This window comes from Balaenoptera musculus, chromosome 12, assembly GCF_009873245.2.
Source record: "Balaenoptera musculus isolate JJ_BM4_2016_0621 chromosome 12, mBalMus1.pri.v3, whole genome shotgun sequence".
NCBI lineage: Eukaryota > Metazoa > Chordata > Mammalia > Artiodactyla > Balaenopteridae > Balaenoptera > Balaenoptera musculus.
The window spans coordinates 6,680,625-6,705,831 of record NC_045796.1 but is presented as its reverse complement, the minus strand read 5'-3'; the positions used below and the strand labels follow the sequence as shown (position 1 = coordinate 6,705,831).

At 37.3% G+C, this 25,207-nt stretch overlaps 1 protein-coding gene across 3 annotated transcripts in view; it reads right to left on the bottom strand.

Annotated features, from left to right (window-relative positions):
- Positions 1 to 25,207, bottom strand: part of PRKN (parkin RBR E3 ubiquitin protein ligase) — a 1,292,350-nt gene that overhangs the window by 669,588 nt on the left and 597,555 nt on the right. For all 3 annotated transcript variants that reach the window (XM_036871110.1, XM_036871111.1, XM_036871112.1), the window contains exon 6: positions 812 to 895. In XM_036871110.1, the coding sequence (XP_036727005.1) occupies positions 812 to 895 (84 nt within the window). The remainder of the gene's footprint in view (positions 1 to 811; positions 896 to 25,207) is intronic.

Here is a 25,207-nt window from a genome sequence, read left to right as displayed (position 1 = left end):
TGATCCTAGCTCAAACACTCTACCTGTTGCTGTTGACAGACTTTGTTCCTTAGAGAAGATATTAACTGCCAGCTGGCTGTGACAGTTTGTGAACTAACATGACATTTGTGTTGGCGCCGTAAGAGTATTTACAGCTCACTCGGAAAATATATATAATCAGATTATGACGAACCCAAGGATTTTCAAAGTAAAAAGTATAATACACAAATTATAAACATGACCATAATAATAAAAGTATTTAAAAAATAACTTCAGTGCTTAGGCTCTCATTCCAGAAATACCTTCTCTATATGAAACATACGGTGTATGTTTGCAAAGAAAAAATGGATTGCAGAGAACAGAGGATGGGGATTCCATTTACAGCTGGTCATTCATTCTAAATTTTCTAACAGCCCACTATGTCAGAAAACTGCTAAGAAAGGTAGAAAGAGCAATTTTGAATGATATGGAATGTAAATGTAAAATATCCCAGCATTAGGAAAAAGATGAACGTTATAGCTTTGTTATTTTCTTTTGTCAGACTCTGAACGGGATCTTCTTTATATTCCATGAATATCACCCTGTGAGGAATTTAAATTGTCATGTTTCAACATAATCAGCCAAAGTGGTTAAGCCTCTAGGAAAGTGACACTGGAAGGCAACGATACAGGCAGAATTTTTGGTGAATATTATGAACACTTTTGAATCTTATAACACTTTTTGTAAATATAAAAGTGGATGGGAAGAATCAATTAGTGTTTTGTCTCCAATCTCATTTCTTAGTAAACACTGGAGATGCCACAATGAAAGAACAGATTTGACCAGAACTTACTGCTCTAGTCCCGGGGCAGTTTGGAGACTGGCATTCACCACTCATCCGGTTTGGGATTAAGACATCTTCCCAGCGAGAAGGACCCTTTGAGAAAAAAACAGCATATACTTAGTGCACAAATTGTAATTCAAATGTATTCCCTAATACATTTTCTAAAATCTATTTATGCTATAAAATGATAATGAAAGTAATATGTAATCCAAAGATTTTCAAAGTAAGATACATGGACCCTGGGGGTTCTCAGGACCCTTTTGGGGGATCTGGTAGGTCAAAACCATTTTCTTCAATGTACTAAGATGATATTTGGCATATTGCTCCAAACATGTATCACATGTACATGTAGTAGTTTCCTCATTGCAGTTATATTTAATTGTTTAAAAATTTAATTAAATAATTTTCTTAAGTTCATGGCAATTTCAGTTGATAACTTTTAAATGAAAACACACATGCAAGTGTCACGCAAAAGGACTATTTGGGGGCAGCAGTGGAGCTCGGGGAGGCACACCTGGAGGACCGCTGGGCGCCATCGGCAGGCTGAGCAGGCACCTTTATCTCCTCTCCCTCCTGAGGCCCCGTGAGAATTACAGTTAACAACTAGCAACGTGTAAACCCATAATACTAAGAAAAACAGAAGGCAGAGATTTGGTTGAGAAGAGAGTTCCAAACTTTTCTGGAAATCTGCAATAGGCTGCAGCAGAGGAGGGGGCCTCTGTGCCGTGCAGGCCCACAAGGAGCCCAAAGGCTCGAGAAAAAGGAGGCAGGAGAGAAAGCAGAGTGAGACCTGGAGCAACAAACAGGGAGAAAGTTACAATCTAATAAGCAGAAGATCCTAAAAATCTTCTAGATAGAAAGGTCAGATCCCCAGCTTAGAAACACAGAATGCAATGAAACTTTCTGTGCATATCACAGATACGAATTTTTCATGCGTTAATTTTTCAGGGCCCAAAAAGCAACAAAAACATTTATGTAACAATTCCTATAGTTGTCACATAAATACTACTTTGTCTGACAAACCCTTGTGTTGTACAAGGAAATTATAGAAAACTCATTCACAATTTTCTTCTTGATCTCAGACCATAACAAAACATACAGGTAATAAAACTGAATAGAACTCCATTGGATATGAGAATTCAACATAATAAAATATATGTGCTAGTTTATCCACACTACTCAAACTATTAGTATTGAATGCTATTGCTATAACCATCCTGAAAATAGAAACAAATTTCCCAGTTAATTTCTGCCATTATAAAGCAGTTTTAACTTTGCTCCTTTCTAGTTTTAGAAAATATAAAATGTTAATTGGTTAATCACTGCATACATTGTTTTAATAGTTGCATGGGTAAAGCATTTATAATTAACAGGCTTTATATAGGAGTAAGAAAGGTGTCAAGACCACAAGATTAACAAGGACTGCAAATCACATGGCAGCACAAGGGAGCTATGAATTAGAATGCATCAAGGAAAGAATACAAAAAAAAATGTATTTCATCTCTCAAAGGTATAGAATTGGAGAAAGACATCAGAAAAAAAAATGTCAGACAAAACAGTGTGAAATACATGTCTTAATAAAGAATCGTGTGGCTGCTTTTTAGAAAACTTTCTCCTTTTTGTCCACTAGTAGTTACAACGAAGAAAAATACATAAATCATTTGAGCATCTATATCAGGAGTCAGCAAACAATGGTCTTGTTGGCCAAATCCAGCCTAGGGTTTGCTTTTGTACAGCCCACGACCTAAGAATGGTTTTACATTTTTAAATGCTTGAAAAGCATAAAAAGAAGAGCATTTCAGGGCTAGATGGCGGAAGAGTAAGACACGGAGATCACCTTCCTTCCCACAGATACAGTAGAAATACATCTACATGTGGAACTGCTCCTACAGAACACCCACTGAACGCTGGCAGAAGACGTCAGACCTCCCAAAAGGCAAGAAACTCCCCACGTACTTGGGTAGGGCAAAAGAGAAACGAAATAACAGAGACAAAGAATAGGGACGGGACCTGCACCAGTGGGAGGGAGCCGTGAACGAGGAAAGGTCTCCACACACTAGGAGCCCCTTCGCGGGCGGAGACTGCGGGTGGTGGAGGGGGGAAGCTTCGGAGGCACAGAGGAGAGCGCAGCCTCAGGGGTGCGGAGGGCAAAGCGGAGAGATTCCCGCACGGAGGCTCGGCGCCGAGCAGCGCTCACCAGCCCGAGAGGCTTGTCTGCTCACCCGCCGGGGCGGGCGGGGCTGGAGCTGAGGCTCCGGCTTTGGTCGGATCACAGGGAGAGGACTGGGGTTGGCGGCGTGAACACAGCCTGAAGGGGCTAGTGCACCATGGCGAGCCGGGAGGTAGTCCGGGAAAAGTCTGCAGCTGCCGAAGAGGCAAGAGACTTTTTCTTGCCTCTTTGTTTCCTGGCGCGCGAGGAGAGCGGATTCAGAGCGCCGCCTAAACGAGCTCCAGACACAGGCACGAGCCGCGGCTATCAGCGCGGACCCCAGAGACGGGCAGGAGACGCTAAGGCTGCTGCTGCCGCCACCAAGGAGCCTGTGTGCGAGCCCAGGTCACTCTCCACACCGCCCCTCCCGGGAGCCGGTGCAGCCCGCCAAGGCCAGGCTCCCGTGATCCGGGAACAACTTCCCCGGGAGAACGCACGGCACGCCTCACGCTGGTGCAACGTCACGACGCCTCTGACGCCGCAGGCTCGCCCTGCCTCCTCCGTACCCCTCCCTCCCCCAGCCTGAGTGAGCCAGAGCCTCCGAAGCAGCTGCTCCTTTAACCCCGTCCTGTCTGGGCGGGGAACAAACACCCTCAGGCGACCTACATGCAGAGGCGGGTCCAAATCCAAAGCTGAACCCTGGGAGCTGTACAAACAAAGAAGAGAAAGGGAAATTTCTCCCAGCAGCCTCAGAAGCAGCAGATTAAAGCTCCACAAACAACTTGATGTACCCTGCATCTGCTGAATACCAGAAGAGACAACGAATCATCCCAAATTCAGGAGGTGGACTTTGGGAGCAGGATATATTAATTTTTCCCATTTTCCTTTTTTTGTGAATGTGTATGTGTATGCTTCTGGGTGAGATCTTGTCTGTATAGCTTTGCTTTCACCATAAGTCCTAGGGTTAGGTCGGTCCGTTTTTGTTTTTTTTTTTTACTTAAAAAAATTTATTTTTCCTAATAAATGTTTTCTTAATAATTTTTTCCTTACTTTCTATTTTTAAAAATTAAAAAAAATTTTTAATAAGTTTTTTCATGTTTTTAATTTGAAAAAATTAAAAATTTTTTTTCTTAATAATTTTTTTCTTATTTTTTATTATAAAAAATTAATAAAACTATTTTTAAAAATTAAAAAAAAATTTTCCTTAATAAATTTATTCTTAATAATTTTTTTCTTATTTTATATTATAATAGCTTTATTTTATTTTATTTTATCCTCCTTCTTTCTTTCTTTCTATTTTTTCTCCCTTTTATTCAGAGCCGTGTGGATGAAAGGCTCTTGGTGCTCCAGCCAGGCATCAGGGCTGTGCCTCTGAGGTGGGAGAGCCAACTTCAGGACACTGGTCCACAAGAGACCTCCCAGCTCCACGTAATACCAAACAGCGAACATCTCTCAGAGATCTCCATCTCAACATCAAGACCCAGCTTCACTCAACGACCAGCAAGCTACAGTGCTGGACACCCTATGCCAAACAACTAGCAAGACAGGAACACAGCCCCATCCATTAGCAGAGAGGCTGCCTAAAATCATAATAAGGCCACAGACACCCCAAAACACACCACCAGACGTGGACGTGCCCACCAGAAAGACAAGATCCAACCTCATCCACCAGAACACAGGCACTAGTCCCCTCCACCAGGAAGCCTACACGACCCACTGAACCAACCTTAGCCACTGGGGACAGATACTAAAAACAACGGGAACTACGAATCTGCAGCCTGTGAAAAAGAGACCCCAAACACAGTAAGATAAGCAAAATGAGAAGACAGAAAAACACACAGCAGGTGAAGGAGCAGGGTCAAAACACACCAGACCTAACAAATGAAGAGGAAATAGGCAGTCTACCTGAAAAAGAATTCAGAATAATGATAGTAAAGATGATCCAAAATCTTGGAAATAGAATAGACAAAATGCAAGAAACATTTAACAAGGACCTAGAAGAACTAAAGAGGAACCAAGCAACGATGAAAAACGCAATAAATGAAATTAAAAATACTCTAGATGGGATCAATAGCAGAATAACTGAGGCAGAAGAACGGATAAGTGACCTGGAAGATAAAATAGTGGAAATAACTACTGCAGAGCAGAATAAAGAAAAAATAATGAAAAGAACTGAGGACAGTCTCAGAGACCTCTGGGACAACATTAAACACACCAACATTCGAATTATAGGGGTCCCAGAAGAAGAAGAGAAAAAGAAAGGGACTGAGAAAATATTTGAAAAGATTATAGTTGAAAACTTCCCTAATATGGGAAAGGAAATAGTTAATCAAGTCCAGGAAGCATAGAGAGTCCCATACAGGATAAATCCAAGGAGAAACATGCCAAGACACATATTAATCAAACTATCAAAAATTAAATACAAAGAAAAAATATTAAAAGCAGCAAAGGAAAAACAACAAATAAAATACAAGGGAATCCCCATAACGTTAACAGCTGATCTTTCAGCAGAAACTCTGCAAGCCAGAAGGGAGTGGCAGGACATATTTAAAGTGATGAAGGAGAAAACCCTACAACCAAGGTTACTCTACCCAGCAAGGATCTCATTCAGATTTGATGGAGAAATTAAAACCTTTATGGACAAGCAAAAGCTGAGAGAGTTCAGCACCACCAAACCAGCTTTACAACAAATGCTAAAGGGACTTCTCTAGGCAAGAAACACAAGAGAAGGAAAACACCTACAATAACAAACCCAAAATATTTAAGAAAATGCGAATAGGAACATACATATCGATAATTACCTTAAATGTAAATGGATTAAACGCTCCAACCAAAAGACACAGACTGGCTGAATGGATACAAAAACAAGACCCATATATATGCTGTCTACAAGAGACCCACTTCAGACCTAGAGAAACATACAGACTGAAAGTGAGGGGATGGAAAAAGGTATTCCATGCAAATGGAAATCAAAAGAAAGCTGGAGTAGCAATTCTCATATCAGACAAAATAGACTTTAAAATAAAGACTATGACAAGAGACAAAGAAGGACACTATATAATGATCAAGGGATCGATCCAAGAGGAAGGTATAACAATTGTAAATATTTATGCACCCAACATAGGAGCACCTCAATACATAAGGCAAATACTAACAGCCATAAAAGGGGAAATCGACAGTAACACAATCATAGTAGGGGACTTTAACACCCCACTTTCACCAATGGACAGATCATCCAAAATGAAAATAAATAAGGAAACACAAGCTTTAAATGATACATTAAACAAGATGGACTTAATTGATATTTATAGGACATTCCACCCAAAAACAACAGAATACATATTTTTCTCAAGTGCTCATGGAACATTCTACAGGATAGATCATATCTTGGGTCACAAATCAGCCTTGGTAAATTTAAGAAAATTGAAATCGTATCAAGTATCTTTTCCAACCACAACGCTATGAGACTAGATATCTATTACAGGAAAAGATCTGTAAAAAATACAAACACATGGAGGCTACAAAATACACTACTTAGTAACGAATTGATTACTGAAGAAATCAAAGGGGAAATTTAAAAATACCTAGAAACAAATGACAATGGAGACACGACGACCCAAAACCTATGGGATGCAGCAAAAGCAGTTCTAAGAGGGAAGTTTATAGCAATACAATCCTACCTCAAGAAACAGGAAACATCTCATTAAACAACCTAACCTTGCACCTAAAGCAATTAGAGAAAGAAGAACAAAAAAACCCCAAAGCTAGCAGAAGGAAAGAAATCATAAAGATCAGATCAGAAATAAATGAAAAAGAAATGAAGGAAACAATAGCAAAAATCAATGAAATTAAAAGCTGGTTCTTTGAGAAGATAAACAAAATTGATAAACCATTAGCCAGACTCATCAAGAGAAAAAGGGAGAAGACTCAAATCAATAGAATTAGAAATGAAAAAGGAGAAGTAACCACTGACACTGCAGAAATACAAACGATCATGAGAGATTACTACAAACAACTCTATGCCAATAAAATGGACAACCTGGAAGAAATGGACAGATTCTTACAAATGCACAACCTGCCGAGAGTGAACCAGGAAGAAATAGAAAATATGAACAGACCAAACACAAGCACTGAAATTGAAACTGATTAAAAATCTTCCAACAAACAAAAGCCCAGGACCAGATGGCTTCACAGGTGAATTCTATCAAACATTTAGAGAAGAGCTAACACCTATCCTTCTCAAACTCTTCCAAAATATTGCAGAGGGAGGAACACTCCCCAACTCATTCTACGAGGCCACCATCACCCTGATACCAAAACCAGACAAAGATGTCACAAAGAAAGAAAACTACAGGCCAATATCACTGATGAACATAGATGTAAAAATCCTCAACAAAATACTAGCAAACAGAATCCAACAGCACATTAAAAGGATCATACACCATGATCAAGTGGGGTTTATCCCAGGAATGCAAGGATTCTTAAATATACGCAAATCAATAAATGTGATAAATCATATTAACAAATTGAAGGAGAAAAACCATATGATCATCTCAATAGATGCAGAGAAAGCTTTCGACAAAATTCAACACCCATTTATGATAAAAGCCCTGCAGAAAGTAGGCATAGAGGGAACTTTCCTCAACATAATAAAGGCCATATATGACAAACCCACAGCCAACATTGTCCTCAATGGTGAAAAACTGAAACCATTTCCACTAAGATCAGGAACAAGACAAGGTTGCCCACTCTCACCACTATTATTCAACATAGTTTTGGAAGTGTTAGCCACAGCAATCAGAGAAGAAAAAGAAATAAAAGGAATCCAAATCGGAAAAGAAGAAGTAAAGCTGTCACTGTTTGCAGATGACATGATACTGTACATAGAGAATCCTAAAGATGCTACCAGAAAACTACTAGAGCTAATCAGTGAACTTGGTAAAGTTGCAGGATACAAAATTAATGCACAGAAATCTCTTGCATACCTATACACTAATGATGAAAAATCTGCAAGTGAAATTAAGAAAACACTCCCATTTACCATTGCAACAAAAAGAATAAAATATCTAGGAATAAACCTACTAAGGAGACAAAAGACCTGTATGCAGAAAATTTTAAGACACTGATGAAAGAAATTAAACTTGATAGAAATAGATGGAGAGATATACCATGTTCTTGGATTGGAAGATTCAACATTGTGAAAATGACTCTACTACCCAAAGCAATCTACAGATTCAATGCAATCCCTATCAAACCACCACTGACATTTTTCACAGAACTAGAACAAAAAATTTCACAATTTGTATGGAAACACAAAAGACCCCGAAAAGCCAAAGCAATCTTGAGAACAAAAAATGGAGCTGGAGGAATCAGGCTCCCTGACTTCAGCCTATATTACAAGGCTACAGTAATCAAGACAGTTTGGTACTGGCACAAAAACAGAAATATAGATCAATGGAACAGGATAGAAAGCCCAGAGATAAACCCATGCACATATGGTCACCTTATCTTTGATAAAGGAGGCAAGCATATACAGTGGAGAAAAGACAGCCTCTTCAATAAGTGGTGCTGGGAAAATTGGACAGGTACATGTAAAAGTATGAAATTAGAACACTCCCTGACACCATACACAAAAATAAACTCAAAATGGATTAAAGACCTAAGTGTAAGGCCAGACACTATCAAACTCTTAGAGGAAAACATAGGCAGAACACTCTATGACATAAATCACAGCAAGATCCTTTTTGACCCAGCTCCTAGAGAAATGGAAATAAAAACACAAATAAACAAATGGGACCTAATGAAACTTAAAAGCTTTTGCACAGCAAATGAAACCATAAACAAGAGCAAAAGACAACACTCAGAGTGGGAGACAATATTTGCAAATGAAGCAACTGACAAAGGATTAATCTCCAAGATTTACAAGCAGCTCATGCAGCTCAATAACAAAAAAACAAACAACCCAATCCAAAAATGGGCAGAAGACCTAAATAGACATTTCTCCAAAGAAGGTATACAGATTGCCAACAGACACATGAAAGAATGTTCAACATCATTAATCATTAGAGAAATGCAAATCAAAACTACAATGAGATATCACCTCACATCGGTCAGAATGGCCATCATCAAAAAATCTACAAACAATAAATGCTGGAGAGGGTGTGGAGAAAAGGGAACACTCTTGCACTGTTGGTGGGAATGTAAATTGATACAGCCACTATGGAGAACAGTATGGAGGTTCCTTAAAAAACTACAAATAGAACTACCGTACGACCCAGCAATCCCACTACTGGGCATATACCCTGAGAAAACCATAATTCAAAAAGAGTCATGTACCAAAATGTTCATTGCAGCTCTATTTACAATAGCCAGGACATGGAAGCAACCTAAGTGTCCATCATCGGATGAATGGATAAAGAAGATGTGGCACATATATACAATGGAATATTACTCAGCCATAAAAGGAAATGAAATGGAGGTATTTGTAATGAGGTGGTTGGAGTTAGAGTCTGTCATACAGAGTGAAGTAAGTCAGAAAGAGAAAAACAAATACAGTATGCTAACACATATATATGGAATCTAAGGAAAAAAAAAAAAGGTCATGAAGAACCTAGTGGCAAGATGGGAATAAAGACACAGACCTACTAGAGAATGGACTTGAGGATATGGGGAGGGGGTGGGGTGAGATGTGACAGGGTGAGAGAGTGGCATGGACATATATACACTACCAAATGTAAAATAGATAGCTAGTGGGAAGCAGCCGCAGAGCACAGGGAGATCAGCTCGGTGCTTTGTGACCACCTAGAGGGGTGGGATAGGGAGGGTGGGAGGGAGGGAGATGCAAGAGGGAAGAGATATGGGAACATATGTATATGTATAACTGATTCACTTTGTCATAAAGCAGAAACTAACACACCATTGTAAAGCAATTATACTTCAATAAAGATGTTTAAAAAAAAAATGAAGAGCATTTCGTGGCACACGAAAAGTAAATGATATTCACATTTCCATGACCACAATGAAATTTATTGGACACGGCCATGGTTGTTCATTTATGTATTGTCTATGCTGCTTCTGCACAGCAAGGGCAAAATTAAGCTGTGGCTCAATAAGCCTAAAATATTTACTATCTGGCCCTTTATGGAAAAAGCTTGCCAATCCTTGATAGTAAATAAAATTTTCCAAGTTCATATTGAAAAGTACTCAAAAATATTGTAGCAGCATTTTGGCTACCATATAATCTCATTCATTTGTACGAGTAGCTGCATTCTGTGTCTCAAGTGAGAAATTACTTCAATTAAAACCTTAGTACTGTTGACCTGTGAAATCTGAGAAGGCATTGATAGAATCCAGTGATTCAAGTTGTTTGAATCAGTAAGAGAGTGGAAAATTACAACATTTGGGGATTTGTCTTGATTAATGTTACCACCAACTGAAAATCATGAAGCAGAATATTATTTAAATACATTTATATGATGCATGTAAATCAGAAGTTTAGAAAAATGACTCAGTGGCATAATAAACAGTGATAAAAATCTATAAAATATGAGTCTTAAAATAATGTTTATTCTTAAGAATTCCAGAACAAATCCACAAGTCATTTTGGCTGTCTTGTCACATCCAATCAAGTGGAAAATCGAAGTACTTAACTAATTCTTATCCGAATATCACTCTGACAAGCTTCAGACAGGCAGTTTAAGCAAAGGTGTGTTTTTTTCCTAAATTATCTAAATAAATTCTATAATCTGTTCTTCATAGGTGGGCATATACACTGCTGCTTAAACAAATTATGCATTATGTTTTACAAAATGTTTCTACAAAGTCTTGGCATTTACAGGTTTTGAAAAGGGTAATTTTAATAGTATTTTTACTACACTTCTACCAATTATCTCAGGTTATCATCAGCTGTGTTGCATTTAAAATAGCCTCTTGAATGATTCCACAAACATCTAAGTCGAATAATTAAATTTAAGGGACTAAAATTATTTTGAAAATTGTACTACTGACATAATACAAGGACAGCAAAACTGTCTTTAAGACAGCTACACTCAGAGTCTTCCATCCACCCTCCTAACTTTTCCTGTCTGCAACAAAATGATACAGAGAAGGAGAGTCAAAGTTCACCAACCTGTTGAATCCCAATTCCACCAATTATTAGCTATATGCTCTTGAGCAAGTTTCATTTTGCCTTTCTAAACTCAGGGTTCCTCATCTGAAAAGTGAGGGATTAAATACCTCCTTCACAGGGATTTCATGAAGATTAAGTGAAATAACACCTGTAAGACTTTTGCACAGCGCCTGGCACATGTTGACTTATTTAAAAATGGCAACTGTTGAAAGCAGGATTTCTTATTTCTCAAAATAGAACTCCCTAAGTACGATTATGTTTAATTTTGTAGATAGATAAGCAATAAGATGCCAGTTTCAAGGGACCGGACTTAACCCAGCAGGTTTTTCATTTCTTCCTTTTTGTCAGTTTCCAGATTACCCAACCATTCCCCAGGGGTCATTCACTTTCCAGAGCATGCTGCTTATAACTCTTAAAGCATGATTGATATTTCCATCAGTCATATAGTAACCTTGTTCTGCATCTTCGTCCATTTGATTTTAAGATCTCTGCTTCTAATAAAGCTAAGCATGGTGCTGTGATTATAGCAGAGGCTCAATAATGCAATCATTAAATAGTAAGCAGGGAAAATAATAGGGGAAAGTCCTTTGAATCAATACGTATCTACCAAACAACTCTTTATTAAACAGCTCTTAAACTCTAAGAATACAGTTATGAAAAAGAGAGAAGAATCCTTTTTCTTATAGGTTTTATGGAGTAGCCACAAAGACTGAGGTTGTAAATTAACTGAGCACACCCACTCAAATGAATAAAATTAAAAAGGAATATTCATACCAAATATCAGTCAGCTGTAAAACAAATGAATACACATATACTGCTGGTGCAAATATAAAATGACACAGCCAGTTTGGAAATCTATTAGGCATTAAAAAAAAATTAAACTTACAACTAACACATGGCTTGGCCATTCCACTCCTAGATAATTGACTAAGATAAATGAAAACGAGTCCACAAAAAAAATTGTATACAAATGCTCACAATAGTTTTATTCATAATAGTCACCAACTGGAGACCGCCCAAAATATGAACGGATAAACAAAATGTGGTATATCCATCCAATGGAATGGATAATCAACTCAATAATCAACAGTATTATGGTACTTATAAATGCAACACCATGGATGATTCTCAAAATTATGTGAGGGAAGGAAGCCAAATATGAAATAGAATATATGCATGATTCTGCTTACATAAAATGCAAACAAATCTATAGTGGCAAAAACAGATCAGTGGTAGCTTGGGGGTGGGGGAAGAGCGTGGAATGGGCTACATAAGGGCATGAAGAATCTTTTGGGGGTGTTATGGGCTGAGCTGTGTCCTCTAAAACTGCATAGGTTAAAGTCTTATCCCTCTTCAGAATATGACTGTTTTGGAGATAGGGTTTTTGAAGAGATAATTAAGTTAAAATGAGGTCATTATGGTGGACCCTAATTCAATGTGACTGGTGTCCTTAAAAGATGTCCTTAACAGATGGGACTGGGACACAGACATGCACAGAGAAAAGATCACGTGAAGGCACAGAAGAAGACAACCATCTATAAGCCAAGGCAAGAGGTCTCAACAGACACCAACCTTGCTGACAATTTAGCCTCAGACTTCTAGCCTCCAGAATTGTGAGTAAATAAAATTCTGTTGCTTAAACCACCCAGTTGGTGGTACTTTATCATGGCACCTCTAGCAAACTAATATAGGGGTTATGGAAGTATTCTCTATCTTGATTGTGATGGTGGTTTTGTGGAATTATATACTTGTCAGAACTCTTCAAATTGTACCCTTTAAATGGAGGCAGTCTATTTTACACATACTATTTCTCAGTAAAGTGTATTGGGAAAAAACGAACTGAGAAGTTGCCAAGGAAATTCTTTGAGGGAAGGAGAATCTGTATCAAATGGTGCTTGAACAACTGAATTTCGATATCTAAATCCCTTCCTCACTCCATACAGTTTCTAGAGGAAAACAAATGAGAACATCTTTACAACCTTGGAACAGACAGAATTTTTTTTATAAGGACACACAAAGCTCTAACCCTAAATGAAGATATTTATAAATTGAACTTCAATGAAAACTAAAAAAAATTTCCACTCATCAAAAGACACTATTAAACATGAATATGCAAGCCACAGACTGGAGAAAATATTTGTAATACGTATATATGTGAAATAATTCACCTTTAGACTATATAAAGAACTTTAAAAATAGCACCATACAGACAAGCACCCCAATTCAAAATAAGCGAAAGACTTTATAAAAGGAGACATAAACATGGCCAATAATCATATAAAAAGATAGTCAACATCATTAATAATCAGGAAAAGGCAAATTAAAATAACAAAATACAATTTTACTTGGTTTCGCATCTTAGCCAGTATGATGGCTAAAATTTTTAAAAAGGCTCATAATACTAAACTTCAGCAAAACAACTAACTATGGTGATAGAAATCAGAAGGTGATTGTCTTGACTGGAGGTATTGACTGGGAGGAGACATGAGGACATTTTATGGAAATGTTCTGTACTTTGATTGGGTAGTAGTTACATGGGTGTGCATAACTATCAAAGTTCATAGAACTGAACCCTTAAATTCTGTGCACTTTATTGAGTGTAAATTGTTCCGTAATTTAAAACAGGGAACTGAACCTTATTCCACTCCTTATTCAACAAGTACTTACTGAGGCCCTGCCTCTCAGTAGCTCTGCAACTTTGGAAGCTCTCTTAACCACTCAGGGAACAGCTAGCCCAGGACAAATGGAGTAATACCAGAATGGGTATTGCAAGGATTAAATATAAAACAGTTAGGCCAATGCCAGGTACACAGTAGGTTCTCAACAAATGTTAACCATTTCTATATTTACCATTCAGCACCCAGACGTGATAAAGTGGGGGGGACAATTAGGGACCACAGCCAATATGGTTTAAAAAACAATCCATGTAATGAAACTATTAAAAAAAAATTTTTTTTAAAAAAGCATCTTTACCTCTTCAGTAATTTCCCCTTATAGCCTTTGGAGGCAATAGTCTATAACTTTTATTATAGGATAATCCAAGCCACTGTCAATCAAAACAAAAGAATAACCAGTTCTGTGGCTTTGAACTGGTTACTAACATTCACCATCGAGTTACAGAATTCTTAAAGTGAAGAACCATGTCCTACTTATATCTATGTGCTTTGATGTGGGTAGCAAAATGCTGTATGTAAACATGGTGAATACTCAGAAATACATTAATTGAATCAGGCTTTACTTCTCTCATCTGTAAAACTATAAAACTGAAAGATCTGTGCTTTTCAAAGTTGTGTTTTCTTTTAAAGCAGAACTTTCCTCCAATGAATTGTGTATAGAATCCAAAGTATAAAAGAAATAAAGCAGGCTTATCCTGTTTGGAGAAGAAGGATGGGTCCTCAAAGCTCTTGTCACTGCTTTTCGCTGCCTGCTGGAGGCCTCCTACCGTTCCTTGCCACGTGGGCTTCCTAAACGTGGCTGCTTACTTCACAAGCCAGCAGAATACCTGCTTAGGTCCCTAAGATGCAGTCTTCTAAGATGTAATGAAGGGGAGTCTTATATAACATGATCAGGGAAGTGGTAGATATCTCATCACTTTTGCCATATTCTCTTCATTAGGAGGAAATCACCAGAACCACCTACATTCAAGAGGAAGGGATTTCACAAAAGCATGGACACCAGGAGGTGGGAGATCACTGGGGGTCACTTTCATGTCTGTCCCTGACACACTTATTTTTATAGATGAGGAGAAAGACCTTTCATAATATGAAAGTTTAAGAAATGATAATTCAATACGTGACTTCAGTTGCCAAGTGCTTGGGCTATTTTTAATTTTTTTTTATATAAACATACTTTCTAGTTGAAATATGTGAATATTTGACCACTTCCCTAGAGTCATTCCTTTAAACTTTCAAGTAGAGAATATAATCTTATGGCCAAGGAGATTAAAAGAAGTAAATGATGAATGTAACCAGAGAGTATGTATTTATTTTGGCAAATTAAATTTAAAGTACATTTTATAAACAAACATATTTGTGCTTTACTTAATGTATATACTTTTATAACTTGAATTTATTTCCTGTGATTTCTTAAAGCATGAATATTTTACAGACTTTTACCTCTGAACACCCAACTGTAAGTCTCAATACAGTTAACTGTATAGAAAAATAGAATACTACAGACTACATAAAGGGACCCAGTGTTCATATATTAGCCCAACTGTTTCTACAAATGTTTTAATGGAAAAAGAGTTATTAGGACATGAATTGTAACTTAAAAAAAAAAAAAAAAGACCTGAAGAAGACTCCTAGTCCAGTCCTTGTTAATATTTTGATTCCCAATTTTGATAGTATAGTAATAATAATTAACCCTTCTTTTGAAACTCTTTTATATAGGACAGAAGGAAGCAGAAGAGGGAAAAAATGATTAGGTGAATTCCAGTTAACCAGCAGGAAACTAATGATCACAATAAAAGTAACAGCACTGCCATCTTCTTGCATTAGTAAAGAACTGGGTTGTTTACGTAGCACTTTCACATGCACAAACCAACCTTGATTCCCAGTGAAAATCTGTTAATGCTATCTATACTGTATAGAGCTTCGAAACCTAAGGTGATTATCTGTTCACGTGTTGGGGTGACCACAGAACTGTTTCCTAAGGATCCTGGCCCCCCACACAAGTACTTAACTCTCATATTTAGCACGCCTTAAGAGTACTGCATTTTTGTGAAAGAGTATCCATTTTTTACAAAATTTGTTAATCACAGAAACATGGATCTTTCCTTATTTTGTAACATGAAATATCTGAAGTCGTTGCTCTTGTTGGAAAATCTTGCCCACATTTTAATAAAAGCTTGATCACTAGGCTGGGTAGGGCTTGGTGGGCTAGTTCCATTCTGCTCCATACGTGGTCAGTTTGGATGGCTCAACTAGGGACCAAAGCGTTCACCTCCAAAATGGCTCAGTTGCACGGCTGACAAGCGGTGCTGGGCTCCTGCCCTCGGTTCTTCTCAATCAGGGTCTTTCCAGGGGCTGCTTTTGCCTGTAGGTGTTTCCCAAGAGCAGGGGCAATGTCATCTCGACCATATTCTTTCGGTCAAGGACTCACAGAGCCCTCTTCACTGGAAGACGCTATTGTGCAACGCTTTGTCAAATGTTAGTTTGGCACTTCACTGAATGAGATTCTAACCTGCAGTTTCTTATCGCTACCAATAGAGAACTGTCCCGTGCTGTTTCACTTGGTCTTCTTTCACTTTACCTTCAGCTTTTTGCCCTGGTTTCTGACCATATAGGCCTATTTAGATTTCCTTTCCTTTTTTTTTTTTGCCGTGCCGCGCAGCATGAGGGATCTTAGTTCCCCAACCAGGGATCGAACCCGTGCCCCCTGCAGTGGAAGTGCGGAGTCTTAACCACTGGACCGCTGGGGAAGTCCCTAGGATTTCCTTGCATTTTTATTCAAAATACCTAGTGATATATTTTCTACTAAAAGCCTTTAAATATTTTAAATATTATGAAACAGTAATGTGTCACATTGGATATGGTTTATGGAGACAAAAATAACAAACTAGCACTAATTTGGCATATTCTCTGATAGTCCATTAGGCTCCCTCTTGTGTTTTCATCTGGGCATAAGGAGAAGCAGAAAGTATCTGCACCCACACGTAATCTTATCAATGGCTTCCAAATTATTTAATATAATTTCTCTGATCTCAGAAAAGCACTATTCAGCTACTCGAGAATTTGAAACCACTACCATGTGCAATTCTCTATTCCTTGAAACACATTCATTTGATGCAAATTTTAAGTCACTGAGGTTATTAATTCACTCAACAAATTATGCATGCAGTATGTGACAGGTATTTTCCTAGACTGGAGATAAATCATTGAACAAGACTTTTCCAATTAGGAGGATAAAAGTGATTGAAGAACTAATTATTACATGGATTTTTTGAGGGTACACAGGAGGGACCCCTGACCAAGATTTTTGAAGGACTATTGTTTAGGATGAGACCTGAGGAATGATTAGGAATCAGACAGGAAAAGCGAAATTGCACAAGAGAAAGAATTCTGCGCAGGGAAAGTAGGACTAGGTACCACCAACTCCTAGACTGGTTTTGTGATATACATACACTCTCAACAAGACAGTATCAATAATTAATAAATAGTTATTTACTTCTGTGCCTCCTAAATATCTTAATCTACACTACTATTACTTGATATTAAGATTCCATTAAAATATACATTTAAATGTAATAGTATGCCAAGCACTGATTTCAAAGCAATGGGTATGCCAACATGATAAACAGTATCTTTGTACTTTTGATTGAGATTGACTGGATTTCAAATCCAATAGACATTACCAGACATGTAACAATAAGGAAGTTAATCAGAACATCAGTTTCTTATGTGTAATGTGGAAACAATTGTACCTACATCATAGGATTGATGGTTAAATGAGATAAAGTACTTATACACATAGTTAATATTCAATAAATATTAGCAGGTACTGCTCAATAACTCTAGTATGAGAAAAATGTGATCATGGAAAGAGCACCCCAATAGGCAAAGATTCAGAAGATCTATGTTCCAGATGTAATTTCACTAGAGTTTAGGCTAATCACTTTAAACGTCTTTATGCCTCACTTTCTTATCTGTAAATTGTGAGTAATAAGAGCTCAGAGTCAAACAGGATAATGCATGAGTTAATTAATGTGAAAATCCTTTATAATTATACCAGGGCATTCAGATATTAGTAAGGGGACAACTGGAGCTGTGTGTATTCGTAGACAATCTAAATACCTCACTTATTACTGCCCCAAACATTACTCCATTTCTGAGTTGAAGAGATGGTTCATACATAATGATGCAGCTGCTGCTGGGATCAGCAATTAACCAGAGCAAGTGTCTATGCTCGTATTGATTACCCAATGCTGCCGAGTTAACTCAACAGCTGTTTAAAAAGAATATCTCAGCTGGTCTTGGAGATTTTCCCCAAGAAGTATCTCTATAGCTTATAAAACATAATTTGGCATGATTTGGTATAAAACAAATTTCCTTCCATTACTAAAATGTGTTTCATATCATAAAAAGCAAGCATTTCATAATCTAATACTCAATAACATACTTTTTCCCTCCAAGGAAATTATTACAAGAAAGAAACATCACATCTCTAAAAATATCTACACCGTTGTAAGTGAAACAACTCTTGGTCCACTGCATTACAGCTCCGCTGAGTTTTGACAAAGTCAATCACTGTCATTATTTATTGAGAGTCCCTTCATGTAGGGTGCCATTATGCTAAATGCAGTAAATGTCAAACAATGTGGTTATTCCTTCACGATTTCCAGTTACCAAACTATTCCTAAACGACGAGATGCTTTCAATTATATTACTAAGTGTTGACAGCTTTGCTGTAGGCACATCACAGTGATAGTGGGATTTAAACAGCAGTGATTTTTTTGGTCCTTTTTCATAGAATTGAAACAATGGAGACAAATAAAGACTTAAAGATACAGTGATTCACTTTTATGCACTCTTAACAGATTTAATTTAGGAGAAGCATATGATTATCTTCATCTGTTCAAGTTCTCTTTACTAAGAATAATCTTGCTACTGCATGGAGAGAAATTTGCTGCAGCTCAGATTAGAGGCAGTTTCAGGCAGCATAATATGCTTCTAACTGTTGAGATGGTAGCTCTCATTTCAATTCAAGGCATGTAAATCGATTTAAATAACAACATTTATTATCATGTAAAGCTTCTTAGTTATCTCAGCTGGCTTTACATCTTGATAATTATGACTGGAAATGGACTATGCTTATTAAATGAGATAAGAAGTTTATTAGATTTCTAGTGAATGCCCAGATACCATCATCATCATATAAACATTATTATTTAGTTCTCAAAAACAAAGCTTGGTGAATAACACATCACATTTTGGTGTGTAGTATACTACTCTGAATCCCCAACTGAGGCTGAACTCAATCAGCCACCTTTTTTCAAAAGACGAAAAGGAAGAAATAATATAGGACATGTTTAAATGATTAACAGATCACAATTTAATTAATTTGTCTGTTGCTTCAAGGTAATGAACTGCCCATGAAGATGTAGCAATATGGGGTTACTGTCTTGGCCAGTCCACAAAAGTTATACGTTTTGCACTAATGGAGGTGATGCATGCTTCGAGGACTTAAGTGGGCAAGTGGCTTGATAAGAACTGGACAAAACTATGAAAAAAATCACTTCTTGAGGGTCCTAAAGGGCAATGAACTTGAATAGGCCTCCCTCAATTAAGCACTAGACACACTTGTAATGCGCGGGCTTCTAGCTGTGCTGTAAATCTAATGGCACTACCATGTAATCCTATGCCCAGGCATTTTCAGTGACTGCCAGCATATGGGCAGGGGACATTCCCGCCCTTTACTGACCTGGGGTTTTGTGAGCTGAAAAGAGCAAGAACTTCTTAATAAAAAATAAATTTTTAGAAAACCCCCAGACCTCCCCAAAACCAAAAAAGACTCTTGGCCAAAAGAAAAGTCAGTTTGTCCTTGGACATGTATGTTGGCAAAGACCTTTTTTTTAGCAAGGCCCAGTTTAATATGAACTGAAAACATTTGCTCTAGTCCATAAATTTTACTCTGGGCCTTTTCATGTCAAGATACTTCTACCTTTTCCTTTCTTTCTCTCTCCCTTTCTTCCTCCTCCCTCTGCTACAATCCAGGTTCAATCACCTCTAAAAATAACTGTAGCTTATTTATGGCCTAATGAGACAGGAGAGAAAAAGTCTTAATTCTAGATTAAAACAAACTAAATTCGTAGTAATCTGAACTTTCTCAGGACTAATTCAAATTGGCCGAACTTCACACCAAAAGTTTTGTGAAGTTTCCCACATCTTTCTGTAAGAATTCCCCCTCCATTATTATTTTACAATTTCCTCCCCTTTGGCTCAATATTTTAAAAAACCAACTCTCTAAAAATCTTTTCTTTCTATGTCTATTTCTTTCATCAGCCAAAGTGTGAAAGATTGTTGTTGAAGGACAACTTATATCTTAGTTATAAATCATTCTAATTCTTAATTTTTTTTAAACATCTTTATTGGAGTATAATTGCTTTACAATGGTGTGTTAGTTTCTGCTTTATAACAAAGTGAATCAGTTATACATATACATATGTCCCCATATTTCTTCCCTCTTGTGTCTCCCTCCCTCCCATCCTCCCTATCCCACCCCTCTAGGTGGTCACAAAGCACCAAGTTGATCTCCCTGTGCTATGCGGATGCTTCCCACTAGCTATCTATTTTACGTTTGGTAGTGTATATATGTCGATGCCACTCTCTCACTTTGTCCCAGCTTACCCTTCCCCCTCCCAATATCCTCAAGTCCATTCTCTAGTAGGTCTGTGTCTTTATTCCCGTCTTGCCACTAGGTTCTTCATGACCTTTTTTCTTTTTGTTTTTTAGATTCCATATATATGTGTTAGCATACGGTATTTGTTTTTCTCTTTCTGACTTACTTCACTTTGTATGACAGACTCTAAGTCCATCCACCTCACTACAAATGACTCAGTTTCGTTCCTTTTTATGGCTGAGTAATATTCCATTGTATATATGTGCCACATCTTCTTTATCCATTCATCCGTTTATGAACACTTAGGTTGCTTCCATGTCCTGGTTATTGTAAATAGAGCTGCAATGAACATTTTGGTACATGACTCTTTTTGAATTATGGTTTTCTCAGGGTATATGCACAGTAGTGGGATTGCTGGGTCATATGGTAGCTCTATTTTTAGTTTTTTAAGGAACCTCCATACTATTCTCCATAGTGGCTGTATCAATTTACATTCCCACCAACAGTGCAAGAGGGTTCCTTTTTCTCCACACCCTCTCCAGCATTTATTGCTTGTAGATTTTTTGATGATGGCCATTCTGACCGGTGTGAGGTGATATCTCATTGTAGTTTTGATTTGCATTTCTCTAATGATTAATGATGTTGAACATTCTTTCATGTGTCTGTTGGCAATCTGTATATCCTCTTTGGAGAAATGTCTATTTAGGTCTTCTGCCCATTTTTGGATTGGGTTGTTTGTTTGTTTGTTTGTTTGTTTTGATATTGACCAGCATGAGCTGCTTGTAAATTTTCGAGATTAATCCTTTGTCAGTTGCTTCATTTGCAAATATTTTCTCCGATTCTGAGGGTTGTCTTTTCATCTTCTTTATGGTTTCGTTTGCTGTGCAAAAGCTTTTAAGTTTCATTAGGTCCCATTTGTTTATTTGTGTTTTTATTTCCATTTCTCTAGGAGCTGGGTCAAAAAGGATCTTGCTGTGATTTATGTCACAGAGTGTTCTGCCTATGTTTTCCTCTAAGAGTTTGATAGTGTCTGGCCTTACATATAGGTCTTTAATCCTTTTTGATTTTATTTTTGTGTATAGTGTTAGGGAGTGTTCTAATTTCATTCTTTTACATGTAGCTGTCCAGTTTTCCCAGAACTCCCTATTGAAGAGACTGTCTTTTCTCCAGTGTATATTCTTGCCTCCTTTATCAAAGATAAGGTGACCATATGTGCGTGGGTTTATCTCTGGGCTTTCTATCCTGTTCCACTGATCTATATTTCTGTTTTTGTGGCAGTACCATACTGTCTTGATTACTGTAGCTTTGTAGTATAGTCTGAAGTCAGGGAGCCTGATTCCTCCAGCTCCATTTTTCTTTCTCAAGATTGCTTTGGCTACTCGGGGCCTTTTGTGTTTCCATACAAATTGTGAAATTTTTTGTTCTAGTTCTGTGAAAAATGCCATTGGTACTTTGATAGGGATTGCATGGAATCTGTAGATTGCTTTGGGAAGTATAGTCGTTTTCACAATGTTGATTCTTCTAATCCAAGAACATGGTATAACTCCCCATCTATTTGTATCGTCTTTAATTTCTTTCATCAGTGTCTTATAATTTTCTGCATACAGGTCTTTTGTCTCCTTAGGTAGGTTTATTCCTAGATATTTTATTCTTTCTGTTGCAATGGTAAATGGGAGTGTTTTCTTAATTTCACTTTCAGATTTTTCATCATTAGTGTGTAGGAATGCAAGAGACTTCTGTGCATTAATTTTGTATCCTGCGACTTTACCAAATTCACTGATTAGCTCTAGTAGTTTTCTGGTAGCATCTTTAGGATTCTCTATGTATAGTATCATGTCATCTGCAAACAGTGACAGCTTTACTTCTTCTTTTCCGATTTGGATTCCTTTTATTTCTTTTTCTTCTCTGATTGCTGTGCCTAAAAATTTCAAAACTATGTTGAATAAGAGTGGTGAGAGCGGGCAACCTTGTCTTGTTCCTGATCTTAGTGGAAATGTTTTCAGTTTTTCACCATTGAGGATGATGTTGGCAGTGGGTTTGTCATACATGGTCTTTACTATGTTGAGGAAAGTTCCCTCTATGCCTACTTTCTGGAGGGTTTTTAATATAAATGGGTGTTGAATTTTGTCGAAAGCTTTCTCTGTATCTATTGAGATGATCATATGGTTTTTCTCCTTCAATTTGCTAATATGGTATATCACGTTGATTGACTTGTGTATATTGAAGAATCCTTGCATTCCTGGGATAAACCCCACCTGATCATGCTGTATGATCCTTTTAATGTGCTGTTGGATTCTGTTTGCTAGTATTTTGTTGAGGATTTTTACATCTATGTTCATCAGTGATATTGGCCTGTAGTTTTCTTTCATTGTGATATTTCTGTCTGGTTTTGGTATCAGGGTGATGGTGGCCTCGTAGAATGAGTTTGGGAGGGTTCCTCCCTCTGCAATATTTTGGAAGAGTTTGAGAAGGATAGGTGTTAGCTCTTCTCTAAATGTTTGATAGAATTTGCCTGTGAAGCCATCTGGTCCTGGGCTTTTGTTTGTCGGAAGATTTTTAATCACAGTTTCAATTTCAGTGCTTGTGTTTGGTCTGTTCATATTTTCTATTTCTTCCTGGTTCAGTCTCGGCATGTTGTGCATTTCTAAGAATTTGTCCATTTCTTCCAGGTTGTCCATTTTATTGGCATATAGTTGCTTCTAATAATCTATCATGATGATTTGTATTTCTGCAGTGTCAGTTGTTACTTCTCCTTTTTCATTTCTAACTCTATTGATTTGAGTCTTCTCCCTTCTTTTCTTGATGAGTCTGGCTAATGGTTTATCAATTTTGTTTATCTTCTCAAAGAACCAGCTTTTAGTTTTATCTGTGCTATCATTTCCTTCATTACTTTTTTCAGTTATTTCTGATCTGATCTTTATGATTTGTTTCCTTCTGCTAACTTTGGGGTTTTTTTGTTCTTCTTTCTTTAATTGCTATAGGTGTAAAGTTAGGTTGTTTATTTGAGATTTTTCTTGTTACTTAAGGTAGGATTGCATTGCTATAAACTTCCCTCTTAGAACTGCTTTTGCTGCATCCCATAGGTTTTCGGTCATCGTATTTTCATCATCATTTGTTTCCAGATATTTTTCGATTTCTTCTTTGATTTCTTCAGTGATCTCTTGGTTATTTAGTAGTGTATTGTTTAGCCTCCATGTGTTTGCATTTTTTACAGATTTTTTCCTGTAATTGATATCTAGTCTCATAGTGTTGTGTTCGCAAAAGATACCTGATACGATTTCAATTTTCTTAAATTTACCAAGGCTTGATTTGTGACCCAAGATATGATCTATCCTGGAGAATGTTCCATGAGCACTTGAGAAGAATGTGTATTCTGTTGTTTTTGGATGGAATGTCCTGTAAATATCAATTAAGTCCAACTTGTTTAATGTATCATTTTAAGCTTGTGTTTCCTTATTTATTTTCATTTTGGACGATGTGTCCATTGGTGAAAGTGGGGTTTTAAAGTCCCCTACTATGATTGTGTTACTGTCAATTTCCCCTTTTATGGCTGTTAGTATTTGCCTTATGTATTGAGGTGCTCCTATGTTGGGTGCATAAATATTTACAATTGTTATATCTTCTTCTTGGATGGATCCCTTGATCATTATGTAGTGTCCTTCTTTGTCTCTTGTAATAGTTTGTATTTTAAAGTCTATTTTGTCTGATATAAGAATTGCTACTCCAGCTTTCTTTTAATTTCCATTTGCATGGAATATATTTTTCCATCCCCTCACTTTCAGTCTGTATGTGTCCCTAGGTCTGAAGTGGGTCTCTTGTAGACAGCATATATATGGGTCTTGTTTTTGTATCCATTCAGCCAGTCTATGTCTTTTGGTTGGAGCATTTAATCCATTTACATTTAAGGTAATTATCAATATGTATGTTCCTATTACCGTTTTCTTAATTGTTTTGGGTTTGTTATTGTAGGTCTTTTCCTTCTCTTGTGTTTCATGCCTAGAGAAGTTCCTTTAGTATTTGTTGTAAAGCTGGTTTGGTGGTGCTGAATTCTCTTAGCTTTTGTTTGTCTGTAAAGGTTTTAATTTCTCCGTCAAATCTGAATGAGATCCTTGCTGGGTAGAGTAACCTTAGTTGTAGGGTTTTCTCCTTCATCACTTTAAATATGTCCTGCCACTCTCTTCTGGCTTTCAGAGTTCCTGCTGCAAGATCAGCTGTTAACCTTATGGGGATTCCCTTGTATTTTATTTGTTGTTTTTCCCTTGCTGCTTTTAATATTTTTTCTTTGTATTTAATTTTTGATAGTTTGATTAATATGTGTCTTGGCATGTTTCTCCCTGGATTTATCCTGTATGGGACTCTCTATGCTTCCTGGACTTGATTAACTATTTCCTTTCCCATATTAGGGAAGTTTTCAACTATAATCTTTTCAAATATTTTCTCAGTCCCTTTCTTTTTCTCTTCTTCTTCTGGGACCCATATAATTCGAATGTTGGTGTGTTTAATGTTGTCCCAGAGGTCTCTGAGACTGTGCTCAATTCTTTTCATTCTTTTTTCTTTATTCTGCTCTGCAGTAGTTTTTCTCACTATTTTATCCTCCAGGTCACTTATCCATTCTTCTGCCTCAGTTATTCTGCTATTGATCCCTTCTAGAGAATTTTTAATTTCATTTATTGTGTTGTTCATCACTCTTTGGTTGCTCTTTAGTTCTTCTAGGTACTTGTTAAACGTTTCTTGTATTTTCTCCATTCTATTTCCAAGATTTTGGATCATCTTTACTATCATTATTCTG